This window comes from Gymnoscopelus braueri (assembly GCF_963280865.1).
Source record: "Gymnoscopelus braueri genome assembly, chromosome: 3".
Lineage (NCBI taxonomy): Eukaryota > Metazoa > Chordata > Actinopteri > Myctophiformes > Myctophidae > Gymnoscopelus > Gymnoscopelus braueri.
This window is the reverse complement of record NC_137612.1, coordinates 26,338,442-26,359,255: the sequence shown is the minus strand read 5'-3', so window position 1 is coordinate 26,359,255 and position 20,814 is coordinate 26,338,442. Positions and strand designations below refer to the sequence as shown.

The window sequence follows — 20,814 nt, the reverse complement described above, 5'->3', positions numbered from 1 at the left end:
TTGAAAATATTTAGGAAACAAAAAATGTAGGGGTATGTACTTGCGGCCTATAAAAATTGGTTCGCGACCCACATATGGGTCCCAACCCACTGCTTGGGAAACAGTACCCTAGAAGGTTCATCGTTAAATGTTTATTTGTCCCTGGGGGACTTTGACTTTGACTACAGTTGACTGACCGACCTTTCCATTCAGACTGATGATGAAAAATTATTGGGTCGCTGGGTATGTTCAAATTACATTTTACAAATGTGGTCGTACCAGAATCTGCCGCTGCTGTGTATACAGTATGACAGAAAGTAATTTAACTAGCTAGCATTTATCTACTTGGCCGAGTATAATGTCTTTGTTAAAAGTATGATAAAACAACCAAGCATTACCAAAACAATCTATCATTGGGCCAGCTTTCTCACCAGTCACCACAGACAAACAATTCTCCATCTAGTTAATTCACAAGTGTTGCATCATCAGTACGGCATCATATATCAACCAGAATTGCGCACAGCAACATCAAACTACTTTACACGGATCCTGCATTAGAAGTTACTCTATTCGCTTCTGTGCAATATTCTTGTGTTGAAAAATGTTCAACTTAAGTATTTTACTCTATTCAGGTCACTTGGGGTGTCATATGTCATAATCTTTTCATATACTGAATTGCATCATGCAAAAAAAGATGCGTTCTATTAGAACGCACCTTTAGAACCTTGAACTCTCACTAGTGGGGCTAATTAAACAAGAGCTGCCAGAAAAGCTGTCAAGACCAAGCATGTACTGAGCCAAAATAGTTAAAATCCTGTAATGTGGATATGTCAATATGTATAACACGGCTAATCTGAACCATTAAGCAATGGAGGTCACTCAAGTTAGTGAAGAAAAACACTATGGCAATAAGCCTTCAAGTTATAATGTATCTATTCACATGTTCTCAGACACAGTCTGTAGTGCAGATGAGAGGCCTGTAATTCATGGAACTTTAAACAATGCAGTGGTACAGTAATACAATATTTTTTCTTTGGTGGGTACAGTATTATGTTCAATTCTGCACATTAGTTAGCCAGTTTAGAGGGGCCAAGTCAGTCGTTTTGGTCAGCCTAACCCGTGGGTTTGCTGTACTTTTGTAAACAATTATATAGTGTAAGTGGTTAGACATATAAAATGCATATTAAAACTTGCACTTTTCCCCCATACAGATTTGGAAATTAAACAAACAACAAAAAAACAAGCAAAACATTTAATAAAATAAAATAAAAATTCATATCATTTACTTTCAAAAGTGTCACATAATTTGAAACGGATACTGTGATATACGGGGAAGGGATTTGTCTTTCTATTTTAATTCAGCGTCTGTGGTACAGTTCCTACCCATCTGGTGCACGCCCGGGGTGAGCCAATCCTAACACACCAAAGTCACCTTTTATTTTCCATTACTGTGCTGTGTTCTCATGGCTGAGAGGCAGCTGTCACTGAGACAGATGGCCAGACATTACCAGTGGATTATATGATGGACAGGTCTGACAGTATGGGACAGGCTATATATATATGTGTGTGTGTGTGTGTGTGTGTGTGTGTGTGTGTGTGTGTGTGTGTGTGTGTGTGTGTGTGTGTGTGAGAGAGACTTTCTGGAGGAAGTCCCTCAGCAGGCAAGCCCACTTGCTAACAGTTTCTATGCAAATCAAACAACCTCTGTTACTGGTGAACCTGTAGTGGTCAAATCTGCATTTAGGTTGGTCGTCGGACATGATCTCGAAGTGTCCAATCGATCACATGAAAGCAGAAAAGACAGAAATAGTGTGCACAGCACACAAATCGTCAGTACCCAATTTCTACTCATGGATGAAAATAGCAGAGTATACAGTCGCGATGCAACACGTTGTGAGCTTATAGATCGGTTATTTTCGGATAAATTAAGCATACCTCTGAGATTGAAAAACCAAACCTGAATCTAATTGGTTTGAGATTTACACTCTCAGAGTTATTACCATCAAGGATTTTACTGTGGGGAATGGGTTGTACCACAGCAGACATAATGGGGTACATGACATGCATATCAAACCTGAACATTTTAAAATTAACATTAAAAATCAATTTAAAAGAAAACAAAAAACAGCTTCAGTGTTATGTTGCTATTTTTAGTGCTCTTGATATGGCACACACATTGTTAAAGGCTCTCTTTTACCCCACTTCTTACAATGCTGTGTCACCATTTTAAACAAAGCAAATAAAATGCTGATAATCTATTCAGCTAACAAACTTAAAAAATAAAGCTTTTCGATTCCCCTCTGACAATGTGTTGTGCATATCATAAATCTTTTCCCCAGGCCGGGTTCATTCTTAGCATACAGACCCTCCAAAACCTTATCATAAGATACAACACAACTTTTGTTTTCCCTGTGACATTCTCTAATGTTTCATGACACTCCTCAAAACATGTCTTCACACACACAAAACCACACACACACACACACACACACACACACACACACACCCCAAGTCGTGCAAACATACACTCGTACAGTATAAACATTTTGTAGATCTGTCACTGTGATTATATTTTGAGATAAGAAGGTATGTACTGTACACGAGCACACACACACACGCACACGCACACACAAATCACTTATTTGTCCTTTACTGTGTAACTGATGTGATATTTATGACTGGTTTGGTGAGGACTTCATTCTTGGCCTCCAGCAAGTGAGTTCCTCCCACCTTTCCCATAACAAGCTGTCATGAAGCAGTCCATCATGACGACATAGTCTGTGTTTATTAACACCAGGGGGAGTAGTAGTAGTAGTTTTCTTATGTGGCTAGCCGTACAATGGAGATGCTAGTGTTGGGATGGTGGTAGCTGAATAGTCCTGATGGACAAGTGCTGATAAACCTTCAACACCATCCTTGTTTGGTAATGGCTCATCCCTGGTACAGTACCTTCTTATTAGTCTCAGTCAGAAAGAGAGATACAGAGACAGACGGATAGACGGATAGACAGACAGACAGACAGACAGACAGACAGACAGACAGACAGACAGACAGATAGATAGATAGATATAGATAGTGGCTTGGTGGTGACTGTCCTTCAAGTGTAGAGATGGGAGTTCAGAGCATACAAGCACACACAAATGCACATAAATACACATAAACATACAACGAACCTCACAATTCTTTGGGTTGACCTAATGTGTTGTGAGGCTCATGATAGTTAGGAGTGAATAACATCCACAAAAAGGGCTGTTCTGCGAGAGAATATATATGTGTGTGTGTGTGTTTGCGCGCGTGTCTCACATGTGCTGCACAGATCTCTCTTCATGTCGCATTCCGTATATTGTAATGTGTGTAGCTGTTTGTATAATTATGTGCCCGTGCATACGATGCATGCTTGTGTATACATAAAGAGTTATGCATGTGCGTCCATATGCCTTGAGCCTGTGTGTTAGGAGCCAGCGGGTTTGCTGTAGTCTTCAACTCCAGTGATGGTAGCCTTGCAGAAGAAACAATCCTTGTTGTTCATCAGGTGCTGGTTGATGCAGGCTCTGGAGGGAGAGAGAGGAGGTGTGCAATAGTGAACGGAACAACTCTGTTTCATCGATTATACAAAATAATCGTCAATTTAATAAAACTAGACCTGTGCCCGTCGGGCACCGGCCTACTTGGGAACGATGCAAGTTGGGAACAAAGAAAATAGGGAATGCATGGCCCAGCCTGTTATGCAATACCCGTTATACCCGTTGCCATAGCACCCGTTTTAACCGTATGTCTGTCTGTATCCCTTTTATGCCCATATAAGGATATCTCTATATCTGTCTGTCCATGTCCCTTTTATGCCCATTTATGGAGATCCCTGTTATTATTAGTATACCGTATGGGCATATATGGGCCTGCCCATATATGGGCTTAAGGGGGGATCGGCAGTTGTGGAAAGTCCTTGTGCAGTGGTAAACGTCTGTGGAGAATGTGTGGAGAATGTCCGAACTCTGAAGAGTGCAAAGTGACTGTGAAAAGTGGACTGACTAAGTAATCAAATGGAAGGTGTGGGGAATTCGGCCAAATCAAGCTAAGGCTGGGGTTGCCATGGCAATCAATTGGCTCATTTGGACCACGGCCAGAGCCTTTTCTGGTGGTTCTGGACAACCGCCTATCCGACCGACTCGACGCTGGGCACTGCACTCCCTCCCTCGACCCTCGGGTCGTCTGCGTACGTGTGTCGAATTTGAAGTCGGACGGACGAACGGTTCTGGAGATACGTGGATTACAGACGTACATACATACGTACGGACGGACAGAGATTCGGTGCATTTATTGTAAGATAATCGATTAATAATCGATCCCTACTTTGGGTCATATGGACGAAAACTTTTAGATAAATCGCAAAGAAAGTAGTCCATAGTTGCAGCCCTAAGAGAGAGAGAGAGAGAGAGAGAGAGAGAGAGAGAGAGAGAGAGAGAGAGAGAGAGAGAGAGAGAGAGAGATATGAAGCAAATGGAGACAGAGAGACAGAAGAATGGACAGAGTGGGACATACAGAGATTATGGACACCACTGTGGAGAGAGGGGGGACGGATGTAGGGTTAGAAGTAGAAGAGGTGGAAGAGGTGATAAGAATGAATGAATGAGAACATCAGGAACGGACAGAAGAGAATCCACCTGCAACTGCTGAGTCGGCACGGCAGCAAAGCTAAATCAAACGCACCCCAGAGACGACATAAAATATGTAGCGGAATATGAATCTGACCCAAGGTCTTCTCACTGTGCTGAGGAGGATTTAGCCACCATCAGCATTTATCACACAGCTGACTCACATGATAAATCTCACACACGCACAAGCGCGTGCACTGATGCACATACATACAGTACAAAATTGCTCAAACTCACACAAACACGCACATGCCTGTGCATGCGCGCACATACAGACAGGTACAGTAACTCTCTCGGGAGTTAAGTATGCATGAAAAGGTGTGTGCGTACTCCACTGTGCATGTGCCACACACACACACACACACACACACACACACACACACACACGCACACAGTCAAACAGACAGACATGCAGGCAGACAGACAGACACAGAGACTCACACACACACGTACAGGTGAGTACACACACAGTACAACATTTCCATCAACAGTGCAATGTTGGGTGCTTTTCGTGTGTGTCTATCTGTGTGTCTATGTGTGCGTGTGCGTGCGTGCGTGTAGCGTGGATTCAAGGACTCCGCTGACAAAGAAGGCGACTCAAGGATCTCTCATGGCCCTCTGTCAGGTAGTCTCCTCATGTGTGAGATGAATGTGGCCATTGGGGAACAGAGGAGCGGTATGCCCTCAGGTCCAAGGTAGCAACACGCAATGAGTGACTGATGGCTGAAATGCTTGTAGAACAGACCCTCAATGCTTGTGTAACACCCTCCCTCTTTCCCCGAAAACAACAAACATGTCGAAGGACCCCAAGGTGTCCTTGAGGGTGCTCCAGGGGGTCCCCAGCAAAATGAGGAACAGTTTAATTTCAATATTATGTCACTAGCACAATGTTTCTGAATACGGTTTTAAAGGTAGGACAACAGCTAAGGGCCAACTTCTAATATTTATGTAATATCAGCTAAGTCTATGAAAATGAAAATGTACTGTACAGGTAGCAGAATTGCACAGAGATAACTTAAAGAGTGGAGGAAGTTGCTAGTTCTACATACCTTTTTCATAGTGCTTTGAGAAAAAAAACTAAGGTCTAGCATTCAAAAACAGATATATTTTCCAATGCTCTGGAAGACTCTCTACTGTAAAGGGTTAAATTAAATGTATATTGATGGTGTATAAGTATCCTTGTATTTGTTTATAGGGAGTTTAGGTGCGTTTACCAGGGTGGACTTCTTCCACTCCTAACATCACAGAACTGCTCAACTTCATGTTTTTGGATGTTAGGGGTGGGGAAGATTTAGTCGTTCAAACACCTTTTTCCAACATTTATGAAACATATTTATTGTTTATGAGAATGCCAAATGATGCAATAAGTACAGTTTTTTTCACATCATGTGAATAGCCAGCATTTAAAATTATCTGTTGCCCTGCCTTTTAAAGTCGAGGAGGGGGGGGGAAGAAAGAAAGAAAGAAAGAATACAGTCTTGAGTCTGTATGTGTGTCTACTCACTTGCAGGACTTGTGAGAGCAGGGTTTGAAGATGGCAGAGATGGAGTGAGCGTAGCAGATGGGGCAGAGGTCCTCCTCGCTGGTGGGCTGGAGAGAAAAAAGGGGACAACAAATGATTAAGAGCGAAATAGAACCACTGATGGAAAATATCCTTGGGCATTGCGACCTTCACTGCACTATCCAAAAATAATGAGTCCATGCAGCTCAGAGATTACCTACCAAAATGACTTCATGGTCCTATAAGCCAAATGTATGTAAATCCATTAAGTTCCAGAGAAAGAAAATGCTTCAAGCTAAAAGGTATGGTCAAGTGTATGCAAATTACACTTTTTCTTTTAATTTCCATAGCGGTGGTACAAAGTTTCTTTTGTACCGTCTCTGAAACCTGGTCCTGTTCGCATAAAGATGTGACTTTATGCTAGCTGATTTTCAAACTAGGAGATATAGTCTAACATTTGGAATGGTTTGGAACAACATAAAGATGACACACAAGTGTAATGTTCTCCATAATGAGAAGAAAATTAAGGGAAGAACTAGTGTTACAAATAGGGGTGCAACTGATAATAGAACTAATTGATAACAAACAAAAAACAATAATGATCGATTTTCAAAAGTACCCAAAATAGCAGATCTACAAGCTCACAACATGTTATGATGCAAAGCCTTGTGAGCTTGTAGATGGGCTATTTTCACAATTTTTGCATGACACCGTTGTACAGTACAAGTATAGTTAATCAGACCAATCGATTTAGTCAATTAGAGAAAGAAAATAAAATGTTTTTGTGACAATTTGTTGATATATACATATAAAAATACAAATTACTTTTTGTGAAGGACCCCACAATTATGTATTTGGCCACAGAGACCCATCTGAAAATATTGTGTGCAAGGGACACCATACAAGAATTGAGTTGTTAAAATGTTTCAAAAATAATACCAATCTTTTTACAAAAATGTCTAGATTTTTTTTAAATAGCAGATCTACACGCTGTCGTGAGCTTGTAGATCAACTACTTTCAAACCGTCAATGCATATAGGGGTAAAGTGGTTCCGCTATATTAACTAATTTGTCTGGGAACCCCTTCAAGGACCCCATGTGGGTCCCCGGACCCCACTTTGAGAACCACTGCATTATGGGAGTTGAGAGCTGACACACCTGTCATGGTCCCTGTGGTAGCAACACTCAAGCTGGGAGATGTATCATCACACCTCTTCTCTCACACTCACACACTTGTTCACTCTTCCTATCCTACTGGTATTTTCCACTGATTCACCCTCTCCTCTCCTCCTCTCTCAATATCTAAATAATCTTTGTTCCTCCGCACCAGATTTCCAACAATACAATCTTTATATCCCTCATTCAATCATGTTCTGTTATCTCTAGTCTTTTTTATAGACTAAATTGATTAGTCTCATTACCCAATTGAGCCCTATTTTACACTTGAACTTGTAGATCTGCTATTTAGGCAGTGAGAAAAATGTTTTAATCCAGTCCTGTATTGCGCTGATCAGAGCTATGGCCACCGAGCTATGGCCATTTGAAATGTTAGACCCTGCTATAACACTGCTGTGCCCCATGTGTGTGCACTTTAGATGTGATGTTTTTAGTGTGACTATTGTCATGGCAGACCCCTAAACAGTGTCTGTGTCAAGTTTGGTGCAGATTGGAGCAACAGTGTGCCTATGGCCCCTGGGGACCACATATGGCCCCTGGTGTGACTATTGTCACGGCAGACCCCTGAACAGTGTTTGTGCCAAGTTTGGTGTAGATTGGAGGGCTTTGGCGCGGAGCTGTGCCCTCTTGCCTGTGATGGCTGATTTGGTCCCTGCCACTGGGTGGCACACATGGCCCCTGGTGTGTATTCTGATGGCAGACCCCTAACCAGTGTTTGTGCCAAGTTTGGTGCGGATCGGACCAACGGTGCCTGTCAAGTCCGCATGTTACATTTGAGATGTCCACCGTCTACTGTCAGTCTGCCCGCCCGCCCCCCCTCCACCCTCTACGCAATTTTAATGTAGGCTTGATATTTATTTATAATTGATTCAATCAATTAGTTTGACCACTAGACCTCCGTCCTTCCTGTTCTCCGTCAATGCATTACTTCTCCACTTGTCTTTAGTTTATGTGAAGTGTCATGGTTGCTCCATCACAGCTCCCCTTCTCTCTCTTGCCTCTCATTTCTTTGTTGATTCTTTGCCTTTTCCCCCTTATTTCTTGAATTCTGACCTCTTGTGTTTCCTTCTCACTCCTGTGTTTCCTCAATTTGTCTCCTCTGACACCTACACTATCCTCTCTACTTCCCTTCCGCTGACACCTGCCCTCGCTCCCTCTCTCCTGTACTTCTCTCTCTATTTTCAACCAACCCACAGGCTGTCATCAACCTATCAACACCTGTATTTGTCGCCCCCAGTCCTCCTCTTCTTGTTTTCCCCTTCAATTCTCCTCTCTTACACCAAAATCACAGTCACAGCACTCTGCTCTGTTCATTCCTCACCGTTTTTTACTCTCTCTTTCTCTCTCTCTCTCCCTAACTATACAGGGTGAACACACAACACGTGCCTTACTCGTATTAAATTTAATCTTGAGTTTTGAAATCACATGTTTTTTTTGTGTAAAACAAAACTCCTTTAACCACATGCTGTACGGGTGGCTTTACTTGTCCTATTGACTTATAGATTACCGGGCGGTTCTCGAGATATGCGAAGCACAGATATGCACACCGGCACGAATCCACGCAGAGATTTCACACATTCATACATAAACATGGCCACAGGCTGACTAAATAAGCGATATAAACGGGTTGTTTCGTCCCCAACCTAAAATGTATGACGCCGGACCATACCTTAAACATATGTACAGTTTGGAATCTACCATTAGTTTTTGGATACGATGTGGCGAAAAGGGTAAACAGTGGACCCTTTGTGGCCGTTCAACCAATTCTGGGAGACCTCGCAGTCGGACCTCATCTCGGAGCTGTATGGCGGAGTGAGCGGTTCGTAATGGGGCTAGACACTGCTAAGTCATAGGTCAATGACAGTGATGGGTCTCATTTTGTACCATTTTCTGATGGATCTAAAGTGTACCATTTTCCATTTGTATGTGTGAATATGGTTAAAAGTGCCTGTGCCTCTCAGGCAGCCTGCAACGTTGGTTTTGGTCTGATGGGCTCTGATGGGCTCCTTCTGGTATGTCAACAATATTAGATAGAAGGTTAACCTTGTTCCCACACAGATTTGTTGTTATAAACATTGTGCATTGTTGCGTGTGGCCATGACATACATCATCCACTGACTCAATCACTAACCCTTACTGTCTTCCTCTCACTCAGGCTGGCACACCTGCAGCTGATCTGTGATTGCTGCCGCCCCAATTACCAGCCTCTATAGAGCATCGCAGTTCCCGCCCCCTCCGGGTGCCGGAAGAAAAAACTCAATGCATTTTTCCCATTGACATTTCCAAAAATATTTATATCTATTAATTTAAGCCTCGAATCAAGCCATCATGACATGACATGAATCATGACCATAAAACGTTTGATTCTGTGATTTATTTATTTTTTAAACGGCAAAACAAGGGTATTTATTAAATATAGTATATCATATAATTAAATATAAAATAAAATAAATCACAGAAAAAAACGTTTTATGGTCATGATTCATGTGATGTCATGATGGCTTGATTCGAGGCTTAAATTAATAGATATAAATATTTTTGCAAATGTCAATGGGAAAAATGCATTGAGTTTTTTCTTCCGGCACCAGGAAAAACCAGGAAGTGGGCGGGAACTGCGATGCTCGATAAAAGCCAGCCAGATTCAGTTCCATGTTAGACACAGACCCAGCAACATCTCAGATCCCACACCCTTGTTTATTCCGGCTAAATAGCCTTTTCTTTAAGTATTTAGTTTATTTTAATTTGGCCTGGAGATGGCCGGCAGTTCCCTCTCTTCGTTTACTTTTTAGTTCAGTAGTACCTGGTTTTGGTTAGGTAGGGAGGGGGAGCAGCTTCGCCGTCCGTATAGAGCGTGCCAAAAATCCTGAAGGGGGCGTCAACAAGTGTCTTTTGGTAGCAGCGGACATCTTTGAGGGGTATAAACCAGGTTGACTTAACATTGCCCAAAACAAACATGTCTGCGCTACTATGCCGTGCCCCCCCCCCGTGGTGACGACGCGTTGGCACGCTTTATAGGGGGTGGCCTGGTCTCCCCTCCATTCTATTTGTTTGCCGGCATCTGCAGGCCTCCTTTTGGTTCATTCATGATTTGGTAAAGTATTTCTCATTATGTTCGTTCCTCATTTCATTGTGGTAAGTAAATAAAAATTTAAATCTTTGCAAATCGTTTGGTGTCCATTTTATGTTTTATTTTTTTGTATTACTGTGTGGAGACCGTAACATGCATAAATGATACCACAACCAGTTGGTTGCCCAGGAAACGGAGCCATTCGAGACACAACTGACGGCTGACGTAATGACGAAGGCGTTACCCCATGTTATGTGTATAAAACTATGTATCTCTGTTTAAAACTTAAGAAGAATATATCTGGAACCATGCTTTTCCAACGCTTGTAAGATCTCTTCTCTGGAATAAACCCCAAAACTATTATAATACGTTTCCTTCCTCCGTTTATTGATGTAATTAATTCACATCTGACCGATAGATATGGACCGGTATTTACTAGGCAAAAATAAAGCTATCAATTGGTCATCTTCGAACCAGACTTCAGACCTCTGGGTGCCAGCGGTCAAAGCATAGTGGGTGCAATGGATCTCTTTTCAAAGTGTGATATCTCACACTACTTCAAAGAACTTCTCTCAGGCCACTTGCAATAGTTTTGGACAGGGCTGCACCCAGGGGGACAGAAGCTCCGAACCAGACCTCCATTTCCGGTCAGTATACTAGGGGTTTATTCCATTAAATAGGTACATCTGGACAATTGGTTATGTTAAACATAATATTCTATTCCAGACACAGTTTTTCTGAGTTTTGTTAACCCTCTGAAATGTATTTACCACATTCCAAAATGATTATTATTATATTATTATTACTATTATAATACGTTTCCTTCCTCCGTTTATTGATGTAATTAATTCACATCTGACAGATAGATATGGACCGGTATTTACTAGGCAAAAATAAAGCTAACAGACAGAAATCAGGAACTCTGTGACTTTAAGGAACAGACCAGTAGCATTCTCCAACAGAAGTGCCACATGCAACAGAGAGAATAAATGCATGGATCAGACCTACTGTAGACCTACTTGTTGATGATTCACAACATCATCAAATAAATATAAAAACCAGGTGACATACTTTGCACATGCAAAACAAAATGAACACGTGGCCAAATATTTTTTGTCATGTGTTCATTTTTTGTCAAGTGTCATGTAATCTGCATCAATAGGACAGGCTGCCTGAGGCATGTTACGATGAACACAATGAATATCACGATGTTTACAGTACAATGGCACACACTATGACTTATTCATGAACGCACAGGGCAGCGAGGCAGTGTTTTGCAGCACTCTTTTCTGCTAAACGAAGGGCATTTGAGAACAATCAAGGCGAAAAAACAACAGGAAACAGTCATTCCATGCTGTGAATCATGACTTGATGATGATGAAAAGCTGGGCCTTGGAGGGCACAAGCAAAAACAAGTTCATTTGTCAACGTAAAAAATATTGCCATCTGCTTTTTAGTGAAACGAAACAGGATTGTAAGCAAAAGCATATTGACAAGCAGACAGTACGTACAGGGTTCCCACACATTTTTACCAATGATTTTCCAAAACTTTTCCAAAACTTTTCCAGAATATTTAACCAAATTTCCAGGCCTAAATAACAATCATTCAGCGCAATAAAGGAGTCTCTTACTCCTATGTGCAATGCCTAAAGACAGGCAGTGTAGCAAAAATAAAGCATAGAATGGTATAATTCCATTCCAAATTTCGTACCAAATTTACTAACTAACTACGCAACACTCTGCAGCATGTTGTAAGCTTGTAGATCTGTTCTTTTTTGTCACGTCCGGTATACATTAGGCTGCAATCACGCAGCCCGTTCGTTACATATTTCGTGTTATATACATGTTTTGGAAAACGTTTTTTATAAACAAAATCAATAGCCAAAAACAATGCATAGCCAAATATTTTTCCAGGATATTCCAGGACCCTTGATGAATTCCAAACCTTTTCCAGGACTGGAAAAAGTTTTTTCTAATTTCAAAATATTTCCAGAAATTTCATGACCGTGATTGCAGACAGCAGAGTTTATATCGATGAAACCTGTCGGAAATGGTGCACAGAGGAGCTCTGCGTGAAACACTAGCAAAACAAACTTGATTATTCTTGAGCATGAATTGATTATATTGCAAATTAGAGGCACAAATGTTACCCGCTTCAACAAGCACTTAAAGCGGAATGAAACCCTTTTTTTGGTTTGATTTAAAGCTCCTGTTAAAAACTACAGCAGATTACAAAGAGGCTAAGCAACACAATTAAAGTTGCTGCAAGTAATATGCTTTGGTTAATAGTATTTTTGTTAAGAGTTAAAACTATATTCTGATAGTAATCATTGCTATAAGGCAGTGGTTCTCAAACTTTTTCATGTCAAGGACCCCCAAAATGATATGAATTTGGCCGCGGACCCCCCATCTCAAATATTTTGTTCCAGGGACCCACAGACGCAAATATTTGAGTAAAAAATGTTGTCTTAAAAAATATATATATCCCAAGGTTTGCACAAATGTTCAAGACTTTTCAAAAAAAGCAGATCTACAAGCTCATAGCGCGGCACTCGGTGCCGCGCTATGAGCTTGTAGATCTGCTATTTTTGAATAGCCAAAGCATAAAATGTTAAAATTATTGTGAAGCTATATTAACACATCAGAAAGGTCAGGGGAGAGAGAGAATGAGACAGCAGGGACTATAGTTAATGAGGATGGTAGGCACTGGGCAGTGAAAGAAACCGAGGAAAGAAAGAAAAAGAGAATGCGTTATCGCAATTAACTCTTTGACTGCGGACGACGCGATAACGCGTCAAGTGCTACTTTGTCCAGTTGGCCGTCGACGCGCTCGACGCGCTGGACGCGCGTTCATTGTTTAATCTCTGATTGCGCTATGCTGCTTAATATTCAATGTTATTCTCGAGTTCCACTTACTTCACGGACATCTGCATCCGGTTTCATGACCTGGATTCCGTTTCCGGTTTTTGATTCTTTTCCCCAGTCATTTTCGTCCAAAATAGGTAAATAAACGGTCTTTCACACGGTATGACGGACAAACGGACAGTTTCTCTTCTATAATCTATGGTCTGGGTGACGATCAGTCATCGCCGTCGTGTATCACGACGGCATTTTGGCGATCAAAACAATCTGGGACGACGTCACTTCCGTTTTCATGTTTTTCCCTGTCTAATCTATCAAGAAGGCTGAGAGAGACCCAACGACCTGATCAAGCAGTCATGTGCTGCACTCTAGTGGCGGATTTGTGCTGGGTCTTTACATTATGTCCCCTTAAATTATTTTCATGAGAAAAATTCAAAATATAAAAATAAAAAAACACGAAAATTGCTGGCACTGGGGGAGTACTTTATGAAAATACTCTGGCAGTCAAAGAGTTAAGGAAGAAAAGGAGTAATGGGGAGAGAAGGAATGAGAAAACAAAACAAGACAAGACAAACAAAAAGAGCAAAGAGGTGAAAGAGTGAAAGACACGTGTGGAGGGTGGAGATAATTGAGTCCTGTGAGCTTATTTCATGGCCAGTGGAGATGAAAGTGCACAGGAGGAGATGCTCACTGCCCTTGGCATCTGGTAGACTAACCGCACGCACGCAAGCACGCACGCACGCACGCACGCACGCACTCACACACACACACATTGCACATGGAGCACTCAAGGGTGAAACACTGAATTTCCTTCTGGTGAAACTGTCAGCCGGACACAGTAAGTGAATGTTATTACATGTCTGTAATTGTCAAGCAGACATGTCATATGTCAACAGTCTTTTGTCCCTCTGCCTTAATTGCACCCCATAACCTCTCATTGCTGCTCTTAAAATGACACAATTGAAATCGCACACCCCACATGAGTGAAAATGAGACTGGGCTTTGAGGGCTTCTTTAACCTTTTGAATTTGTGGATGTTTCAATTTTCCGCTTAATCTTCTTCTTTTGGGAGTCATCTCACAGAGCAGAGGAGGCAGAACGGTCACAACGTCCCCATCATGAACCTTTGGACCAGCAGATGGGCATTTCACACTAGAGCTCTTCACGGTCCCCCGGTTCCGAAAATACCCGTTAGGACCCGAAGCGGACAAGTTCGCCTCGGAAAACAAATGACAGTATTCCACAAGGTAACCGGAAAACTCGCCCCAAAACACGCTCGCCCCCCATTCTATATACCGCCGATTTGCCTGTAATACCGCCGGATTTGCCCCCGGGCGACTGTGTTTTGGGGCGAGTGTTTTGGTATTCCCCCGTTGTTGAGCCACGATAAACAAGGAAGTGCAGTGGATCAAATAGAATCACTTTTCGGTTATTGCATCGTCTATTTCTCACTTCAAATGTTTTCAAAAACATTCTTGAGAGCAACGTTTAGTTGTAAATGACATTGGTTGTTTGTTTACATGGCTGTCATGTTGGATAAAGCATAAAACCAAGCAGCGCAGGTTGGGACGAGCAGGTGCTCTGAGTCTCTGATTACACAGCGGTCCGTTATAGAGCTCATCGGTCATTATCCAGAAATAATGACCGATGACTGACCAATCAGAATCGAGCATTCAACCAAGCCGTGTAATAAACTGGTTTACTGCAGCGCGAAAGAAAAAAAAGTTGAGCTACGCAAGAATGCGCACCATACTGCAAGGCAAGCCAGCTGCCACGCTGATTTCAAAACACCGGCGTACAATCATGGATTCCTCTGACGAGGTGAAAGCGAAGATTTGATCATAAAATGGTCATTGGTCAATAGCTCTGCTATTATTTCGTAAAGTCCACATTTATTTACAAAGAAAACCTTTTGTCACGCATATTAAATTAATAGATTTACGATAAATCGTTACATGCCTAGAGCATACGGTATATATTGCCGCTACTATCGGACAAACGTGGTTGGGCGAAAGGGGGATGTGAGCACTGAGCAGTATTATGCCTAGAGTAATGGTCAGTAGGACACAAAAAACAGATGATACAGTATGGGTCTCTGAAAGGACACATTGAGGTGTTGAGGAGCAAGATAAAGGAGAAGAGTATAACTCCACATGAATAGATGGCAGACAGACAGACAGATCTCCCTCAGCCCTGACTCTCTCGCTCTCTTTCTCTCTTCCTCGAGTGTGAACACCGGCTTTGAACTCATGGGAACAAACTCGGCGGGCGGTGACAACACAAATTGTACTGCACAAGCGAGGCGTACAGACGGCATGGCACTTTGCGTCAGCAGCAATGTTCTCTGTGGTGGCAAATATACACCATGTATATCTGGGGAGAGATGACTGATTGAGTTCAGACAGGCTGTCGGACAAGAATAACACTAATATCACACTGCAATCTGTTGATTTGTGTGTGTGCTGTGTATTGTACATCAAAAGGAGGGATGCAGTAGTAGTAGTGTGTGTGTGTGTGTGTGTGTGTGTGTGTGTGTGTGTGTGTGTGTGTGTGTGTGTGTGTGTGTGTGTGTGTGTGTGTGTGTGTGTGTCCATCCGTTACACCAAATGATAGATTCGATCAGTGCATGTGCTTATCGCTGTGCACCAGATTGCGGAAACAGATCGGTGTGTGTGTGTGAAATGTATACACTATTGACATTTAATGTGTGTGTGTGTGTGTGTGTGTGTGTGTGTGTGTGTGTGTGTGTGTGTGTGTGTGTGTGTGTTTAGCATTTACACTATGTGGAAGTATATTATGCACACATTAATCTGTATTATGTTACCTGCCATTTGCCTTTAGTGTAATTTTTTTATGACATCATATATGAGAGAGAGAGAGAGAGAGAGAGAGAGAGAGAGAGAGAGAGAGAGAGAAGAGATGAAGTCATGTCAGGCGAGGGGGGAATAGGAGAGAGAGAGAATAGAGAGATGGAGTATGTATGGAGATAAATGGAGATTGATACAGAGAGCAATTGGGAGATCTCATGCCAATAAAGCTCCTTTGAATTGAATTGAATTGTATGGAGAGAGAGAGAGAAAGAGCAAAACACAGACAGACAAAAACAACAAAACAATAACACAATATCATGGACAAATGAAGAAAGTATTGAGAAACCGGAAAGTAATGCCTGATTTCAACTCTGCCGTTTGAAGCCAAAAAAATATATATGTGTGTGTGTGTGTGTGTGTGTGTGTGTGTGTGTCCAACACATTTCCACTGTTTCTGTTCATTAACTACTTCCTGACAAAGCACACAGGAGAAGTTTCCAGGTGGGTGTGTCTGTGCACTGGCGGCCACTCTGGGAGGCTACACTCTTGATTCTATGTTTATTGGTAACTAAACATATCATCGTAAAGCGCTGTACTGGGGATAATGCATCATTCCTGTTATTAACATTCAGAGTTAAATAGTATGGGCTGTACACTAGGCTATACAATTATGATGAAGTCAATACATTCAAAGGTAAACGCAGGCTCACTGAGTAGCCTACACTTCCACTGGACAAGTAATCGCACGCATTGTCATTTTCAGTAACACAAAAGTAATCAAAGTATTCTAACAAGTTGCATTTCTCAATCCTGTACACATTTTTGTTACTTTACAAAAATGTGTTAAGTATGGCAGTAACTTTAGATAACTACAAGATTAGGCAGTAATCTTGTAGCCTAATCTAACAAGTTGATTTTAAAAGTAACCCAACACTGCTGATTACAGATATCAGTGCAAGCTGAAGTGCCACCGCGGGGAACTCAACATGTCAACAGAAAATAATCCGCTGGTGTGGTAAAATGCATGGCTGAAAAGACACAGGGGTTTATCTGAGCACAAAGGGTTTATCTGAGCACAGAGCAGAAAACAGCAACATTCAATTCTCAGAAGGTTGAAGCCTGCCAGCAGCACATGCTCTGCTGTCAGTCAAGTCCATCCCTAGGCTGTCGGGAAATCCCAGCTGGACCATCTCGTTCAGCATGGCACTTCCTTGTTCACAATAATGCTAATCTATTTAATGGATTTGATTGTTGATCAAATTAAAGTTTTAAATAATAAGGTTATAGCTGTGTTCTAAACAAATGATTGCCAGGTATTTGCCGTTACGTCCAACGAATGTTCGGATGATAATCTATATTTAATAACACTAATGTAGCAAATGAAGTTATGCACGAGGCCTATTGGGCTGCCTGGCATTTAAAACAGTTAAACACTTATTTCCAACTTTATTCAAGAGTCAGACTTCTGGAAATGTGCAGACTTCTATAAATTCATAGAGTGGAAATGTTATTATGATGTCCCTTTTCAAAGTTTTCAAAGTTGAATAGGCTTTCCTTCCCTATGTTATTCTCTCTGATTGCACACACCCGCACACACACACACACACACACACACACACACTTGCGCGCACGCACGGATGCACCACATTCAACCAATAACCCTTTGTCTGTTCATTTAAATCCACAGTTACAGAGCCTCAGCAAAATATAATAAGACCTGTCCATCATAAAGAGTCTTAACTGTGTGTGTGTGTGTGTGTGTGTGTGTGTGTGTGTGTGTGTGTGTGTGTGTGTGTGTGTGTGTGTGTGTGTGTGTGTGTGTGTGTGTGTGAGATCAGATAAAGTGGAGACAGAAAGGAGGTTTTATTCAGTGAAAAACCCTGACAAATCAGTCCAGACTGTTCTAAAAAGGCCTGGATTACAGAGAGAGGGGACACATTACAATATATGCCCAGTATACGCCTCATTACAGTATATACCCTAAAGATCTTTTTCTTTTTGTTACTTTGTGCGAAAATCCCTGACAAGTCAGTCCAGCCTGCCTTGACCATTGTACTATTCTTCTGAAAAGCCTAGATGTCCAGACCAGCTGTAGTTGTCAGATTGATTGTGCAGAATGAGCAGAAAGGAGAAGGAGCGGAAGGCAGTACCCTGCCATGTCCAAAAAGAGAAAATGAACGACATGTTTCTAGCCATTAAAACAGCATTATTAAAGTACCAGTGTTTTGCATGCTCAGTCAAAACACAGCATAGTTTTACATTTTTTTATGTGTTATTCCTACACTGAAGTCACTAGAGGGATGTCAAAAATCATAAAGATTGTGAATTTGGCAATCAATAATTAACTGATGGTAATTTTACTGAGGTCACATTTCTTAACACATTGATTGCCAAGATCGCATCGATGCGTTCTTTCAAATCCATCGCTTGAATGCCAGCAATTCAAAAGAACGCATTGATGCGTTCTTTTGAATTTTCATTGTTTAATCTGTGATCGCACGGCTCTGTTTATTTCTCATCAGCACTTTCGTTTTCCACTTACGTCACACTCAACCGGAGCCGGATGTAAAAAAAAAAAATCATTTCCGGGTCACATTGTTTTTCTCCGGTCATTTTCGGCCAGCTAAACTTCTACAACGGACAGCTAAACTTCTATTTTCTTTGGTCCGGGTGACTAACAGTCATCGTCGTAGTGTATCACATCGTTTTCAGGCCGATCAGCGGATCAGGGATTGTCGAAAACATAACATCCGGTGAATGACAGGATATGACGTGGGCCTGTTTGGGAGGGGGCGAGCGAGGTGATCAATGTGTGGATTTGCTGCTCTCTACTGGTGGAACTGTCGTATGTGCTTAACACCACAATCAGAGAATTTATTTGAATGAAAAATTACAAAATTTAAAAATTTAAAAACACGCAAATTGCTGGCACAGGGGTGAGTACATTATGAATAAACTCTGGCAGTCAATGTGTTAAGCCCTAAAACCTAGGGTTAGACACAAAAAACACCTTTCTAGGTTGAGTAATGAATGAAATTGTAAGCTCCCAGCAGCCATTGCGGACGCCATCTTGAAAATGATGCCTTTCCAGACTTAGCATGCCCAATAGTAACAGAATCCATTGAAAAATCTTTTCTATCGATAATATGGGGTTTCAACCATACCTATACCTATCTAATATTGGAGTTATCGCAAACCAACCACTAGGGGGCCAGCCCAACTCGTTTGCGATGGTTTTTCAAAACCGTATGCCCATACCTAACACCATGCCAAAAATCTAAAAAAGTTACACACTTGGAGGGGAGTTTCATAGTCCAGTGCACATACGAAAACATTATTACACCAGTCATGGTGGCACTATAACAGCCTTCTTTATGCTTCGGCTTGAACTGTAGAATCAAAATGTCTTTTCCCCTGGATGCCTTGGGTTATGACGCAACTCCCCATATAGGCCACACCCATTTGCGTCTAGACAGATATTTTTTGCTCGCCCTCTAACAGAATGTATGATTGAGGCAAACCACGCTTTCTAGTTGCTATATACAGTTGAATGAATTATGTTTCAGTACTTTGTGTGTACTCATTTCCCAATAAAGAGGCAAATTGCAGTATAGTATACCCTAAGAAATATAGTACGTAAATAAAAATACATATTAACAGAGGAATAAGAGTGATACATGTTACAGTATATGGGCTATATCATGCACTGATTTGGTCCTTCAAGTTTCCTGCTTTATTACTTAGTATTCTTCCTACAGAATTCATTTTAATTTCAGTCGTCAAGAGATGTAACCTACAAAATTGGCCTTAATCCTTTCCCACACTCCCACTGGAACCATTGTAAAGTAGATACAGTGCATAAACTGTATGCTGGGGTCAAGAATAGAGACATTTAAGGCAACTAAAGCCTAGTTCCTGTAGCCTGGTATCCAGCCTGCTTCGCTACGTTCGGCTGACTTTTTTTTCTCTCTTCGCTTCTCAGTCTGGAAAGCCTCCTATCTCCAAGGGAGGCGTCATGCCAAACGTTGTGAGTCCTGCCGTGGCTTCTGATTGGTCTGTGGTGCGGGGCAGGACAAAGCACCAGTGAGACGTCATTCCAATGCGCAGAAAAACAATAGTGTGAAAAGCATGGAGGGTGGCGCTGGCTGATGACGTAGGTTGCCTAACGCTACTCTCATTCGTTGGAACGACATCCAATCAGCAACGACGTTGACTACGTAACATATGTAGTTCTAGTGTAGTTCTGCAAAACCTCCCAATGGGAGGCTTTCCAGACTGAGAAGCGAAGAGAGAAAAAAAAGTCCGCCGAACGTAGCGAAGCAGGCTAGATACCAGGCTATAGTTCCTGTGGGAAATAACAAATTGTTCCTTCAAATTCAGTAACATCTATGCATATGTAAAGTCAAAATCATTAGCAATATAAGCTATGTATTTACATGGTTCCCAAGCAACCGAGTAAATAAACATCCTAAAGGTTTCATGACGTTCAGTTTTACCACACATTAAAAGTCTTTGTCATGGTCCTTCAAACGTGTATAAAAAGTTTTAACAAAAAAATCCACTCCATTGATCCATGGCAGGTGTTTTTCTCTCACATTTCTAAAGCCTTTTCAACTGCAATGAAAAAAGAAATCTATGCCTGCGGGTGTCGCTGTTGAGGGATTTTGCCTGTCAATCATCGCCTCTGATTTTTTGGGTGTAATTGAAAACCCCCCAAAAAAAATTAAAAAAGTGAAAATGAATGTCATAGAACCTTTAACAAGATCA

The 20,814-nt window shown here is 41.6% G+C and overlaps 1 protein-coding gene across 2 annotated transcripts in view; it reads right to left on the bottom strand.

Annotated features, from left to right (window-relative positions):
- Positions 1-1,217: 1,217 nt before the first annotated feature.
- Positions 1,218-20,814, bottom strand: part of rnf123 (ring finger protein 123) — a 202,847-nt gene continuing 183,250 nt past the window's right edge. For both annotated transcript variants that reach the window (XM_080423938.1, XM_080423937.1), the window contains exons 39-40: positions 6,136-6,221; positions 1,218-3,530 (exon numbers count right to left, since the gene is read on the bottom strand). In XM_080423938.1, the coding sequence (XP_080280064.1) occupies positions 3,431-3,530; positions 6,136-6,221 (186 nt within the window). In that variant the 3' untranslated portion in view covers positions 1,218-3,430. The remainder of the gene's footprint in view (positions 3,531-6,135; positions 6,222-20,814) is intronic.